This window comes from Polypterus senegalus, chromosome 4 (genome assembly GCF_016835505.1).
Source record: "Polypterus senegalus isolate Bchr_013 chromosome 4, ASM1683550v1, whole genome shotgun sequence".
Taxonomy (NCBI): domain Eukaryota; kingdom Metazoa; phylum Chordata; class Cladistia; order Polypteriformes; family Polypteridae; genus Polypterus; species Polypterus senegalus.
Window position 1 is genome coordinate 51,832,068 of NC_053157.1, and position 15,862 is coordinate 51,847,929.

Consider the following 15,862-nt stretch of genomic DNA (forward strand, 5'->3'; position numbering starts at 1 on the left):
TAATAACATAATATGATTGACAATGTACTTGTGTTGTCATTGTCATGAGTGTTGCTGGCATATATATATATATATATATATATATATATATATATATATATATATATATACACATATATACACACACACACATATATATACATATATATACTTTGTACATATACATATCTACATATATACTGTATATACACATATATATACAAATCTACATATATATATCTACATATATATTAGGGGCGGGACTCGATTAAAAAAATTTATCTAATTAATTAGAGGCTGTGTAATAATTAATCTTGATTAATCGTATGTAATCACACATGAAAATTTGCCTCAAATCACAAATTTTTTTTTAATTTAAAAGGGTTTTAGTGGGCGACAGAATCAAATAACAGACATGGACATGAATATTGTAAACTCAAGCTCTTTTAATTTCTGAAAAAAAAATGCTTTTAAACTGCATTTCAATTCAAAACAGAAACAAAAATATCATCCCTGGCTAAAATTGGGCAGACTTAAAAATAAAGCGGTATTTTAAGTACTTTAAGTACCTTTTCAGAATGGTATTGTCTTTAAATAATAATAACAAAAATTTCAACATAAAGTGCAGTTTTTCTTCTTAAAAAATAAGGCAGAAACATAAAAGGTAATTTGACCAGCTTCACCTTTAAACTCTGAGTAACCTTAGCCAAAATTATTTTGTACATTAGGCTAAAACAGTGTGTTCATTGAACATTTTGTAATTAGATGTAATCAGAATTACTAACGGTCACGGAAGTCCAATGATCCCCAGTAAGAGCCACAAAGTCCGCTTTCTGTAATGCATCTAATTTTGCTTGCTTTTCAGTGTGCACAAAACCACGCTTTTATCAAGGCTTCCGTCGGGTAGTCTTTTGAAATGAAATTTTCCTCCGATTAGTCGTAGGAACGCGTTTTATTCCGACTCTAACATTTTTGTAGCTCTGATGTGTGCATCAATGTAATCGATATATAATGAAATCATGCATTGACAAAAGTTCCCCTTTGCTTGGGATTGAAAGTGTGATTAAATGCGTTATTTTTTTTTAACGCGTTATGGAGTACATGCATCGAAGCTTCTCAGCTGTGCTTATGCTAAGAAAAGGAAACATTTTAAAAATAACATAACATGATTGTGAATGTAATAGTTTTGTGACCGTTATGAGTGTTGCTGTCATCAAGGATTTGATTATAGTTTCTTTCAATCAGGTTCATATTTGGACTGTTTGCACAAAACCACGCTTTTATCAAGGCTTCCGTCGGGTAGTCTTTTGAAATGAAATTTGCCTCCGATCAGTCTTAGGAACGCGCTTTGTATCCATTATTCATAAAGCTTCAATTGGTGATCTGTCTTTCTGCGTTAACCGCATATTTTTTCATACGTCTCAAACCAAGGGGATGCAAGGGTAAAATGAATCGGGAAGCGGGCGTACATACTCAGTGCACCCCCTTTTGGGAATCGAACCTCGGATGTCGGCGCTAGAGGTGAAGTCTCTACCATTGCGCCACGGCGTGTGGTTTGTCTATTTGAGAGTATGTAGATCGGGGTATATATATACATATATATATATATCCATGCTTCGCAGCGGAGAAGTAGTGTGTTAAAGAAGTTATGAAAAAGAAAAGGGAACATTTTAAAAATAACGTAACATGATTGTCAATATACAGTAATTGTTTTGTGTTATGAGTGTTGCTGTCATCAAGGATTTGATTATCATTATTTCTTTCAATCAGGTTCGTATTTGTAGGATGTGTTGTGTTCAAGTTACATTCCGTGTTTGTGAATCGTTGTAAAGATAACAGGTTTCATTCATAAATTTGTTTCTTACTGCATCAATAAACAGCTCATCTTCTTCTTTATCTGAGACGTGATACACTGCATGCACGTTTTTTTTTTTTTACACTGTCTTCCTTTAGCGGGACATTGACTTTTTCCACCGTGTGCTTTGTTTCCGCAGTAGCTGCACTTATGAATATGCTTGTATGTATCACACGCGTCATATTTTTTTGCTGCCTTCTCAATTGTGTAATTCGGTTTTTGTTCAGCACTCTTTGGAACTGTTGCTTTTTGTCTGTGCACTGTGTCATTTCATGTGAGCCGCTCGGTGTACATGCATCGAAGGTTCACAGCTGTGCTGGTGCCATCTCGTGCGATGTCCATGGCTGTATTTAATGTTAGCTAAGACCCGGCACTTAAAAGTTTCTCTCGCAGTTTCGCTGAGTTTGTGCCAAACACCACCCTGACCATCTCATCTTCCTCTGCATAAGCACAGTCCTTCACCCGTGAATATTTAGCGGCAGTGTATCTATTGGATTTCCGCTGACGGACGGCCTTATATGGGCAGGCACTAAATTACGTGGTAGCCGTAACTCCGCCTCCCACGGGCATCGAGCAGAAGTCTATTATAGTATGTGGACAAAAAAATAGGTTCCAGTTATGACCATTACGCGTAGAGTTTCGAAATGAAACCTGCCCAACTTTTGTAAGTAATATGTAAGGAATGAGCCTGCCAAATTTCAGCCTTCTACCTACATGGGAAGTTGGAGAATTAGTGATGAGTCAGTGAGTGAGTGAGTCAGTCAGTCAGTCAGTCAGTCAGTGAGAGCTTTGCCTTTTATTAGTATATATATATATATATACGGATACTATTAACACTAGAATTGCCAGAGCCTACAAAAAAACTTGTAGATCCGTCCCACCTTAAATCGCTTCTCACCTTTCCGTCAGCGTCTTTTGTCCTGTAAATGTGTGGATAAACAGCAAGCAGTCTGCTACCACATCCCCCCACCCCGCACAGTTTTCTCAGCTCAAGTCTGTTTACCTGCGTGTCAGTTGCCTAGAGTTGTAAAGAGTGAGAAGTCAAACAAAATGAAACCTTTTATAAATACTATATCATTATTTGGAACACTTGCATTTCATGTGTGTTCGGTGTTTACAACGATCTATGTAAACACATCATTAAAACAGATACGTTTTTCATGTTTTAGTAATAATTGACAAAATGTAGACATGAAGAGTATAATGTGTAAAGCCTGAATTCCAAATATCAAAGAAACACTTTCACAAAAGGTACAAATATAACAGAACAGTGCTTTGTAGTAATAATTATGTATTGATGAATAGACTAGAAAGAAAATGTACTTTGATTGGCTATGTGATTTGGCAAGGGTGTCTATTTTACTTTAAAAATGGCTTTAATGAATTTAGTCCTATGTGTTTAATAGGAGCTAATATGCTTAATAGTGGTGAATGTTATTCTGAATGTTTACTAACGTGCCCCAATTTGTTGTCAGTAACTCCTTTCTTATTTCCTGCACTATTGTGGAATTTATAAATCTATACTTTGTTAGGCATGTTTTACTGCATTTGTACTAAATAGAATTTTTCCAGTTTCATCATATACAATAATCTCTGATTTATTAAAGATTTGTACAAGAGAATTTTAATTTGAATTTCGTGTTGTATCAGGCAGCTTATGATGGCTATTCTGTAGAATTATCCCCTTTAAGTGAACCTGGCTGATTTCATGCCTGTTCTTTTCTCACCCTCATATCCTGTATTGATTGTTCCACAACTTTAGTCATCAGCCACAGGGCAGCAGTATTTTCCCTTGTAAATGACTTTATGAAAACTTTTATTAAAAAGTCCAGTTATTGCCATAGCATCAAACTCCAAATGCCACTCACTGTTTATTGCCTTTTTAGCTTGCTCTCTTTCTGTCTGAGTAGCTGAAGTATCTTTTTTTTTTTGCATTCTGCAGAATTTTCCTATCAAAAACTGCACCAACACCAGTATTCTAATCTAATTCAGTTCCTTTAGACTGTGTGCAATTTAGTCCTATTTAAGGTGCTTTTGTGGTCATTTAAAAAGAACACACTCTTTCATCTTACTTGGGTTAACAAACACACTTGGAAATAGAGTATATTCTCTCACATATTGTGTAATGTATTACATTTAACTGATTGATGTTCTCTTTTCAACTCTTCTTTTGAATGTTGGTCTAATCATAATGCCTCAACAACATTCTTTTCATTGATATTTTATGTGTGTTGGATATCCTGTTTTGAAACATTTCAAGAAGAGCTTCCCATGTGACATAAATGATGGCTGGAACCAAAAAAAGGGAATGACTCTACCTTGCCAATTAGTTTTAGATCATATGTGATTGGAGGTGGATCCCCAAGGTGTGAATGCATGTTTTGATGAACTCTATATGAGAAAAGCAGAAGAATCCTAGGTAACATGAGTCACACCCAGCTCTAGCTGAGATAAAAGCCCATTTGATGCTTTATCATCCCACTTTTCAGTAACAATGGTTTGATTATAACTGTCATTCTCGATTCCTACAGGAGGTAATACTCTGTCAGGACTTAATAGGGAAATTGATACAGAAAACAGAGTGGAATATCATATGGAATTAGAAGATTTGATAATTGGATTTAGATAGGATATTAACCAGGATCTTCAGAGCCTGGGTGATTATATAGAGAATAATAAACATGTTAACATCTCTTATCAAACACCATTAAAATGTACCTGGAAATAATCACAGCGCATCGCTAACCTGTATGAAATGAATAGCCTTGACACATGAAAAAAGGTTTGGGACAACCACCAGTATACTTAATTCCTGGTTTAAAAGGCAAAATTGAAGCAGAGTTGTGTACAGAATTGAGTCCCAGACAGAACTAAATGCAGGTGAAGGTTGTTTGGTTATTAAAGCAGATTGGTGGAAGTGACGTCATCGGGACTTAGAACTGGAAATGACATTTTCGGGGCCAGAACTGGAGGTGACATTGTTAGAACCAGGCAGAATTTCCTGTGTCTGGTCTGCAGAGATAAAAGAGAAAGGTTTACTGCACCTCACCACTCCCTGGCCTGGCACGGAATTACCTTCTTTTGGTCCTTCTAGTTGCCTCCCAAGCACACATGTGTGACACACAAAGCCCAGACCCATCGTGTCGGGCGTACCTGGCCAAGTGGTCGTGATAAAGAAAAAAGGGCATCCGCTTTGGCTAGCAGGACACCCCAGAGGTAAATGACCAAAAACTTGTAAGGCTGCAAAGAATCTACTCATGACTCACGATTCTTGTGTAACACCATCCACTGTAAAGGTGCATGATCCGTTACAAGGGTAAACTTGTGGCCTAAGAGGTACTACCTCAGCTGAGTGATTGCCCATTTAATTGACAGGGCCTCCCACTCCACAGCTGCATACCTGGTTTCCTGATCAAACAGTTTCCGACTAAGGAACATGACGGGGTGTTCAACTCCATCGACACTTTGGCTCAGCACAGCTCTAAGACCTGTGTCTGAAGCGTCCATCTGGAGATTAAAAGGCAAAGAAAAGTTAGGAGCTTTCAATACTGGAGCTGACATAAGGGCTTGCTTTAAGTCACTAAATGCAGCTTGTCATGTAGCATCCCATACCACATGATTCGGACTCCTCTTCCTTGTGAGGTTTGTCAAGACCTCTGCTCTCTAGGAGAAATGGGGCACAAACCGTCTATAGTAGCCCACTAATCTGAGAAAGGCTTGGACCTGCCTCTTGGTCTTTGGATAGGGCATCAACTTTAGAACACTGTGGTCACGTGGTACCCTGGCCCACCAAGTAACCTAAATATTTGGCCTTGATTAATCCAAAGAAACATTTCTTTGGGTTAATTTGCAAACCAACTTCTCCTAATGCTTGCAATACCGCTTTTACCTGTTCCTTCCATGTGCTGGAATAGATAGTAACATCATCCAGGTAGGTAGCCCTATACGAGTTTTGGGTGACGGAGCAGTTTATCCACCATACGCTGGGAAGACGCGATCGCCCCATGTAATCCAAACGGAAGGACACGATACTGCCAGTGTCCACTAGGGGTGCTAAATGCAGTCTTCTCCTTTGTGGAAGTTGTTATGGGAATCTGCTAGTACCCCTTTGACATAGCCAGGGTGGTCAAGAGTTTTGCTTGTCCTAGATGCTCAAGGAGGCCGTCCACTCGTGGCATTGGGTATATATTGAATTGTGAGACCTGGTTAAGCTGATAGAAGTCATTGGAAAACCTCCAACTCCCATCAGGCTTTCTGACCAATATGATAGGACTGTACCAGGGACTATGACTCTCCTCTTTCACACCTAGTTCCAGCATTTGATTCCCAGCTCCACTTCTGCTCTGTTTGCTTTGGGAAGCTGAAATGGACGTTCTTGGACTATCACCCTAGGTTCTGTCAGTATGTCATGTGCAAATCAGGGAGGTCTGTCCAAGTTTTTCACTCACTGTCTCGGGGATAGACGAGATAACTAATTTCTGCTTTCGCAGTTGATAGGCAATCAAATTAGTGCTGAACTTAAGGTCTAATTTACGAATGAAGAATGAATGGGGCTGCCTGGAGGAGGGAATGGTATCCCTATCCTTCCATGGTTTCAGCAGATTCACATGGTATACCCATTTTTTTTTACCCATATTTTACCAAATAATCGACAAGCCCCTTCCTCTCCTTAACCTCGTAGGGGCCTTGCCAATGAGCCAGTAATTTAGAATGTGATGAAGGAACAAGTACCATGACCCGATCTCCTGGGCAGAACTCCCGCAGAGATGTGCCATGGTCATAACAGCAGGTATGAGCTGTCTCCGCCTTTTCTAAGTGAGTTTTTAGAATAGGTCGGATTTTAACAAATCTATCACGTAACTGGGTGATATACTCTAATATGTTTGTTAAGGGGAGGACCTCTTTCTTCCTTCTTTTAGAATGTCTAATATGCCCCGGGGTTGTTTCGTACTGACCCCTACTCTCTCTTCTGTTTCTTTTTCCGGTTTCCTACTCAAAGCATCATGATGCTCCAACAATGATAGATGGATTAAAAGCTTGACATATTTTATTTTCTTACTGTGTCTTTTATTTTTCTATTCTTCATTATGTAAAGCACTTTGAACTACTTTTTGTATGAAAATGTGCTATATAAATAAATGTTGTTGTTGTTGCTGTCGTCCGTATAATAATTCAAATGGTGAGAATCCCGTAGAGGCTTGTGGGACTTCCCGATATGCAAAAAGAGTGAGGGGGAGGAGCTGATCACAGTTCCTTCCGTCCTCGCTGACTACCTTGCGAGGCAACTGCTTGAGGGTTTGATTAAACTGCTCCACTAAACCATTGGTTTGAGGATGATAGCCCATGGGTTTTATATGTTTTATCTTCAGTAACTTTGCCAGTTCCCTGAACGTCTCTCCTCTGGCTGTAAAGGCAGTGTGGGGGCAGCTAAAGATGCCATCTCAGCGCCCATTACTCGATCCAGTGTTTGTTTAGGGGTGGTGAGTGTTAAACCGCTTTTACTTTCTAACCAGGCTCAACTGAGTATCAGTCTTTTTACCATTCCCTTGTAGCTGATATAACAGAAGGTGGACTTATACTGGCGGACAGCCCCATGTACACAGGTTAGACTGGAGTTCAATTTAAGCTACTGTTGCGGTAACACAAAGTGGTGAGCAACAATTTAAATGTGTCTGCCAGAATCAATAAAGCTGGCATTTTAAATCCGTTCATTATTACCACTCCTGTATGTCAAAAGGCCAGAAGATTAAGAGCGCACCACCCTCTCCTCTCTTTCTCCCTGCAAACCCCTTTTTTACCATGCAGAGACAGCCGCTGTATATCAGGAATCCCCAGCATTTGCTCCACAGTGGGGCGACCGGGCTCAGATGTAGAGACACTATGTCCGGGTTCACATAGGTTCTGTTCTGGTTCTTCCAAGTAGTTCTCCGCTCTTATAGTTTCTATGATCTCAAGTAAAAAGACCATGTTCTTAATCGGTTCTCACCAGGCCGGCTGGGCAAGATTGATGGGAAGGGTTTTAAGCAATATGGCACAGGCTACTTGCTCAAATATCTGCCGGGTATTAGTTTTACCTGCCCGTAGCCAAGCCCTGACTTTGGCCCATTATTTGAAGGCTTGTGGAGCAGCGGGCATCTGTAGGTCAAACTCCCAGTGAATTGTTCTCCTCGCCTGCCAACCCGTGGCATCTCTACCCTTATCAAAGGAATATTCCTTTGTGAGGTTTAGCAGAGCTGTCCCTTTACCCGAGAGCCCATAGTAAGTCTCTAATGTGTTCCATTCTGAGCCTGGCTCTAGTCTGTAGGCACCTGGTCCTCCTTCCCAGGGATCTGTGGTAGACCCCTGGGTCGAAGCGTGCCCTGGGTTTCCCTTAACCACACCAACTGACCTCAACCCGCCAACTTGGGAACGGTACTCTCCCTCCTGATCCCTTGAGGGATGGTGGTGTGCCAAGATTTCTTTCTGGTCTGACTCCTGATTCCCAAGTAGGCCAACATCCTGCCAACTGTGCCAATGTGAAATAAATAGCCTTGACACACGAAAAAAGGCTCGGGACAGCCACCCTTATGCTTAATTCCTGGCTGCAAAAGGCAAAATTGAAGCAGAGTTGTGTACAAATTGAGTCCTAGACAGAACTGAATACAAGTGGAAGTTGTTTGGTTTTTAAAGCAGGTCGGCAGAAGTGACATCATCAGGTCCCGGAACCGGAAGTGGCATCCTCTGGATGCGGAACTGGAAGTGACTTCCTTGGGGGCGGAACCAGAAGTGGCATTGTTGGAACTAGGCAGAATTTCCCGTGTTTAGTCTGAAGAGATAAAAGAGAAAGGTTTACTGCACTGGCTACCTCCTGGCCTGGCGTGGAATTACCTTCTTTTGTTCCATCTAGTTGTCTCCGAAATGCACGTGCGTGACACCTGGTAAACTTTTCCTGACAGCCTTCCTTATTAGGTACCACAAATTTCATGATGAACAAAACATGCTTTGTTTGCATCTGGGAAAATGGCGAACTCTTGTATGAAGGCAACTTGGTCAGTATTTATCCTGGTTTTCGACAATGATTTCAAGGAAAAAAGAGTATCTTATAATTGCACTAGCCATTGTCAACATAAGTCAGGTTGATATATGTTTATGTATTATTCTAGATTAAATGTTTTATCTCAAGATCAAACATATGATTTACACATTTCAGGAAGCTGGGAAAGCCTTAAAACTTGTATTATAGACAATATAAATAACTATATAAAATAAGTTGTGACTGTTCTCTTTGTGGCTAAAAAGGAAATCAAGGTTTTTTTTCCTTAGGAGTGACGCAGACTTTATTACCACTATCTATATATATAAAATTCTTTTCGCATTTGAAATGGAAATTACGTATGACCACGCAAAACGGAAATGATGTATGACCACAGAACATATTATAATACAGGAACTAATCACTTTGTTTGTGGATGCTATTTTTATATCGTCTTTACAAATTGTTTTTATTTGTGTGAGAGTTATTTTACTGATATTGAAAAGAAGTAAACACAAACGCGATCTATCCTATAGAAGTGCGCCCCGCGTTGCCCTCCACTCTGGACTCCAGTGCTGAGCCGTCCGCCACCAGGCGCGTTCTGACAGAGAAGTTTTATTTATTCGTCCACATGACTGTCGCGGAAACTGCCTCATTATAACTTTTTTTTAATTGGCAGTACTTAATAGTAGAAGAGATGAGGAAAACAGCTTTGTGTCCTACTACTTTTTAACTGTGCCGAGCTGTAAACAATGTGAAGACGTCACTGCCTTCAGCGGCCAGGGGTCGTGAGAACAAAGTGGACACTCAGAGGCACGGAATGTTGGGCTGCTCTGCCGGGTTGAGAGCTTCGCAGTTTCAGGCAGCGTCCTCTCTTCTTGCACTGTTTGTGACACTTCGAGTGCCCCATCGGCTCCTGGGAGAGTGGAAATCATTGCAAATGAGTGTGATCGTGCCATCGAAGCAAAACTCTCTTTGTAAATTCACGACTACTTACTGTCCCTTAAGGTAACTTCAGGTCACTAAAACCCTGCAACATTCAAGGTTGCTTTTGTGATGAATTCTTTTAAGAAGATGGAGGGTTTACATCTAAGAAGATGTACCGACCTCTTCATGTTAAGTTTTGGATTTGGGAATTGTTTGGACCTTCTGCCCATTAAGCACGGAAGGGCAGCGTCCACATTTCTCAGAATATTTTTTCTCTTAAATCACAGGCACGTAGTGCAAGGTTGTCAGGCAGAAATTTGCAGGATCGCATAGAAAATGTAATTTCTATACCACAGGGATTTCATTCACAAGGGATCTGCTACCGAGAGATGATCCAAATACATTTAAGCTACTGTTAGTGCTACTTACTTGTTGTGTTACAGGGCCTTTAAAGTGCACTTTACCCGAAAGCACTCCAGTACTGCTCAATGTATCTTTACTTCTTACATGTTAATGTTTTACTGTTTAATAATTTATATACTAAATTTTATTTTTTTCCCTTGCACTCAGTGAGCGAAGCCACCGAGTAATCAGCTAGTATTTCATATATTCTACAAATTGATACTAAGATTTTGCAGTTCGGGCGACACTGTGGCGCAGTGGTAGCACTGCTGCCTTGTAGTAAGGAGACCTAAGTTCGCTTCCCGGGTCCTCCCTGTGTGGAGTTTGCATGTTCTCCCCGTGTCTGTGTGGGTTTCCTCTGGGTGCTGCAGTTTCCTCCCACAGTCCAAAGACACGTGGGTTAGGTGCATTGGTGATCCTAAATTGTCCCTGGTGTGTGTGCGCCCTGCTGTGGGCTGGCAACCTGCCCAGGGTTTTGTTCCTGCCTTGCGCCCTGTGTTGGCTACGATTGGCTCCAGCAGACCCCCATGACCCTGTGTTAGGCTATAGTGGGTTGTATAATGGATGGATGGTTGGATGGATTTTGGAGTTTTGCAGAGTTATTGATAATGTCATTAAATGGAGTACCAGTCCATCACAAGACCAACTCTTGTAAACAACAACACTCACACTCACCAATTTGAAATCACCCTCTTTGAGAATATGGATGGAAATTTGAGGTTCTGGGGATAAACGTGTGGAGACATGGTATGGCTAAGCAAACTCTTGACAGACCTCAGCTCAGCAGGCCCAGACAGCTATCTAGAAGAAGTTTATAAAAAAGCTAAATTAAATTAGGTAATTTAATGTCATCAGTGTGCATTGGAACCAGTGAGGCTCAACAGAAACATTACGCTAAATATTTAGTTGAGTTTTTGCCCTCAAAAATAACCTTTTAGAATGTGCAACCTACAGACCAATTTCCTTACTAAACACTGATTTTAAGGTTCTGGGCAACATTCTTGTAAACAAAGCAGCTATCTCATAAGGTCAAACTAGATTTGTTAAAGGCCGAAAATTACTGTCAAGTTTTTATTTTTATTTTATTTTTTTTGAAAAGCAGAACATTATGATGGCATACTACTCAGTACTACTGTTATGATTTGTTCACTTCAAAAGCATTTTTCTCCTAAAATACAAAAGTATACATGGGAAATGGATTGCCTTTTCTCTAGAACCTTTCTGTGTGGTTTCCTTGCATCGTAATGTTTCCTGAATATAATGATAGCCTAATTCACAGTGTCATGTTTTGCAATTGTGCACCACCATATTATAATTCCTGTTACTGGTACACTGCTCCCGGTTGCCAGAGAATGCCCTTTTGGATGATACTGCACCTTGTGTCATCAGCTCCACCTTTTGAATCTGGCACAAAATTTAATTCTGTTCCCTTGATTTGGATAAATACTCTCAAACTTAGCACATATTTCTTTCTTGAATTTCTGGCTTGTGATCTTACTATTTACTGTCTCACTTTGATTTCTTATTAGTGATTTGGCTCTAATGCGAAAAGGTTTCATCATTATGATTTTGCTGTGTTACTGATTATAACTAGGTTTAATTTTCATCATTATGATTTTACCGTGTTACTGATTTTGACTATGTTTCATCTCCTGGTCCTCTTCTCACCCTCAGATACAACAACTACTCAGTCAAACAAATAATAATAATAGGTACAACTTTTTACTTCAAAATACAGAGAAAACAAAAGAAAAACAGAAATATAAAGAAAAAAATTAAAGAAAGGTTCAAACCCCTTTCAAGGGAAAGAGAAAAAGAAGAAAGACACAAGCAAAACAAATTCCATCTAACATTTTTTAACTGTTTCATTGTCAGAAATTATTGTTAATGGATTAGGAGTGATTTGGACACCCAGGGTATCTGAGAAGTGTGTAACAATTTTTGCCCAAAATTAAAATAATTTAGTGTATTCCAAAAACCGTGTTACAATAGAAAATTACATTTGGAACATAATTGTTCATAAGATGCAGGTATGTAGTCTTTATAAAGATCTCTTAGGTTGACAAAGGTGATTATCATGTATAGGAGCAACAGATAAGCGATTGTCTACCCTGAAATGTGTCCTGCATTGGTTTCACATTTTAAGTAACTGGTGAACAACTGGATTACTGGTAAATTAGCACTAGGTAGTATTGATTGAAGAACAGAACAAGGCATACAAAGAAGATTTAGAACAAAATTTGTTTTCCATTTTCCATTATTTTATTGTGTATATATTTGCTTCCCAGTAGCAAAATTGAAAGTAAGGTAGTACCTTCTGCTTCACATCTTTGTAGAATCACCCTTTGGATGCATGGCTGTTTTGAATTCCAGATGAATGAAATTATGATTGAGTCAAATTTTTAACATAATGATTTATTGATGTATATATGGATACTCTGAAATATATACAGGTTAGGGAGGATGTTTATTTCAACAGTATTAATTCTTCCTGCCTCCCTTAGTGAGATGAAGGGTGGACCATCTGTTAACATCTTGTTTAATTGTTTTTGGTAGTATTTCCAAAATGATATTAATAAAAATTTTTACAGTAGCAAGAAAAAGTATGTGAACTCTTTGGAATTGCCTGGTTTTCTGCATTAATTGGTCATAAAATGGAGACTGATACTGCAGACAGAGATGTACAGAAGTTCTGACGTCATCATTGCAAGTCAAAGAGGAAATACTGAGTTTTGTGTTACTGATCCATAAAAGTGAATTAAGAAATACATTTTGCTCCTAAAACTTTGTTTTCTGCTTACCACAAAGGAGCCATGTGGAAATTGTTAGTTTTTTTCCCTTTAGAAAGGTTTCTTGCTTTTTTTTTCTTCTGCACAGGGGCAAAAGCAGCTCAGTGTTTGCAGTAGTGTTTGGAAAGTTACTTGTTTCTTGCATTTACTTGTACTTGTACTTGTTCTTGTTATTTGTATTCAAACTAGCTTCAGCAAAGTGGGGAAATAAGTGATAGCTGACATTGGTGTTGGTGAAAACCATACAGGTGCTAGCAAGAAGGTGCCAATTAGGCACAAGTGGCTGTAAAACAGACAAGACAATATGAAATTAACTAGCAGCAAATATTCAGCAGGTGTGTTTTCTTAGCATAAGGGTTTATTAATATGAAAGAATGCAAATTTGTGTGAGTGGAGAGCTCTTAAATAAGGAATAAGATAGGTGCACATTTAGGAGAACAGACAGAGAAAAGTAAAGGTAACCTCAAAGAAAGACAAACAGCAGGCAGCCGAGGGGAGAATATTACAGGACCTTAAGGGGCCAGAATGAGTAAAATAACAGTAACAGTTCTTTAATCTCATTTTTCAGCTTTGTTTTTCAGTTTTATCATTTAAGTTAAATCATTTAATTTCAAATTTTAATAATAAGGCCAGTGCATTGCAAGTCCTATTGAATGCTGGACTTTTCAGAGAATGGCTTGAAGGAGTCAGTCTTTTGTGAAGGCTAGATCTGCAGGAGATGCCAGCTGATTCAGCACCTTGAGCTCAGGATTGCTGAACTGGAGGAGAAGTTGGCTAACCTGTGTTGTAATAGGGAATTGGCGGACCTGGCCGAGATGTCCTTTAGAAAGATGGTGTGCACCCCTAAGGTGACACAAGAGGAGACTCAAGACCAGACAGTTAAAGATAGGTGGGTCACAGTCACAAGGGCCAAGGTAAAGGGTGCCTACTGTCTGGGGGCATCAACCCCAGAATTAGAAGTGTCAAACCGTTTTCAGGTCCTTGGGAAGCTGGGTGATGTCTCTGAAAATTCTGAGGTGGTAGGCAGGCATGAGGAACCCCAACGGACCACATCAAAACCAGTGAGAGAAAGAGAGGTGTAGTGATAGTTAGGGGCTCAGTTGAGGACAGGCCAAGTTTACAACTGTACATGAAGGGACACTCAATAATGTAAAAATAAATATGCATATTAACATAAATTCTAGCCCAAAGTTTAAGTGCAAAAGTGAAATGAGTATCAAATTAAATAGCTTACGTTAATGTTGAACGAAATTATATTATAGCAATAACAGAAACCTGGCTAAATAGCAAAGATGTGAATGAGTATAACATAGAGGGGTACATTTTTTTTTAGGAAAGTGGCACAGTGACGCAGTGGTAGTGCTGCTGCCTTGCAGTTAGGATACCTGGGTTCGCTTCCTGGGTCCCCCTTTGTGGAGTTTGCATGTTCTACCCGTGTCTGTGTGAGTTTCCTCTGGGTGCTCTGATTTCCTCCCATGGTCCAAAGACATGCAAGTTAGGTGCATTGGCGATCCTAAATTGTCCTTATTGTGTGCTTTGTGTGTGTGTTTGCGTGTGTGTGTGTGTGCCCTGCGGTGGGCTAGCGCCCTGCACGGGGTTTGTTTTCTATCTTGCGCCTTGTGTTGGCTGGGATTGGCTCCATCAGACCCCTGTGACCCTGTAGTTAAAATATGGCAGGTTGGATAATGGATGGATGGATGGATAGTTTTAGGAAGGACAGATAGAGCATAAAAGTGAGGTTGATGTTCATGTCAAACAGAATTTAAACACTTTAATTGGATGATGATCCCCCTCTTAGTGAGGATGCCTGGATTTGTATGGAAAGCATTAGGGAAAGAGTTCTTGTTTTAGGAATGTGTTATAGACTTCCCCCTGCCATTTGCAGACAATAATTTCAATGCGCATATTTTTAGTAATATTAATAAAGAAAGTTTACAGGGGGATATTATAGTCACGAAGGACTTTAAGTATTTGAATATTAACTGGGCTAACCTTGCAAGTAGCGGAACACAATAGCAAGAGTTTTTAGATATAATCAGTGACTATTTTTTACCACATAATGTTAAAGCACTAGGATGAGGTGAAGCATATCTAAGTGTAGTGTTTTGTATTAATCAACATAGAATTAAGGTGTTGGGTAATTGCACTTCTAGGATCAAGTAACCATAATATAATTCAATTCTCAGTGTTTTGTAAGAGGATACAAAGACCAACGCTGTTAAGTTTAACTTTAGTAGGACAAATTTTGAGCAGATATGGCAAAGTCTAAGGTGGATGAACTGGGAAAAGCTTTTTAGTGTAGAGACAATCAAGGAGCATTGGAACAGGTTTAAAAGTGTTTTACATGTAATGCTAGACAGGGATATATCTAAATTTGAAATCAGTAGGAAGTTTAAAAAAAAAAACAGCAGTACGTTAAGAGTACGGTGTTTCACAGGGGTCAGTGCTAGGGATGCTGCTATTTTTAATATAAATAATTTGGATAGAAATATAAATAGCAAGCTGATACCAAGCTAGGTGGATTGGCAAATAATCTAGAGTCCATGAAATCATTATAGAGGGACTTTGACATTATACAGGCATGGGCAGAATTGAGGCAGATGAAATTTAATCAGATTGTTTTTTATTTGATTTTGTCTTTTCTCATAGTCTTTGGAGGTCATAGTGCAAAGCATAAGTAATTATAAACTTTACATGTAGGAAGTAAAAATGTTAGGTGTAAATGTAAAATGGGAAGTCTAAAAAGTTGATTTGTCACTATGAACTGCCGGACAGTGTTCAGAAGCCATTAAGCCATTAAGAAGGCTAACAGAATGTTTGGTTATGTAGCACAATGTATAGAGTACAAGTCTAAGGAGATTATGCTCAAGCTTAAACGCACTGGTGAGACCTCATCTG

The 15,862-nt window shown here is 39.3% G+C and overlaps 1 protein-coding gene across 2 annotated transcripts in view; it reads left to right on the forward strand.

Moving 5' to 3' along the window:
- The window catches only part of rnf165a (ring finger protein 165a), a 117,191-nt gene that overhangs the window by 38,720 nt on the left and 62,609 nt on the right, over positions 1-15,862 (forward strand). The window contains exon 1 of one of the 2 annotated variants that reach the window (XM_039750621.1): positions 6,598-6,623. The exons of the other annotated variant lie outside the window; for it this stretch is intronic. Within the exon in view, the coding sequence (XP_039606555.1) occupies positions 6,608-6,623 (16 nt within the window). The 5' untranslated portion in view covers positions 6,598-6,607. Of the gene's footprint in view, positions 1-6,597; positions 6,624-15,862 lie in introns of those variants that run through there. 2 annotated transcript variants of the gene reach the window in all.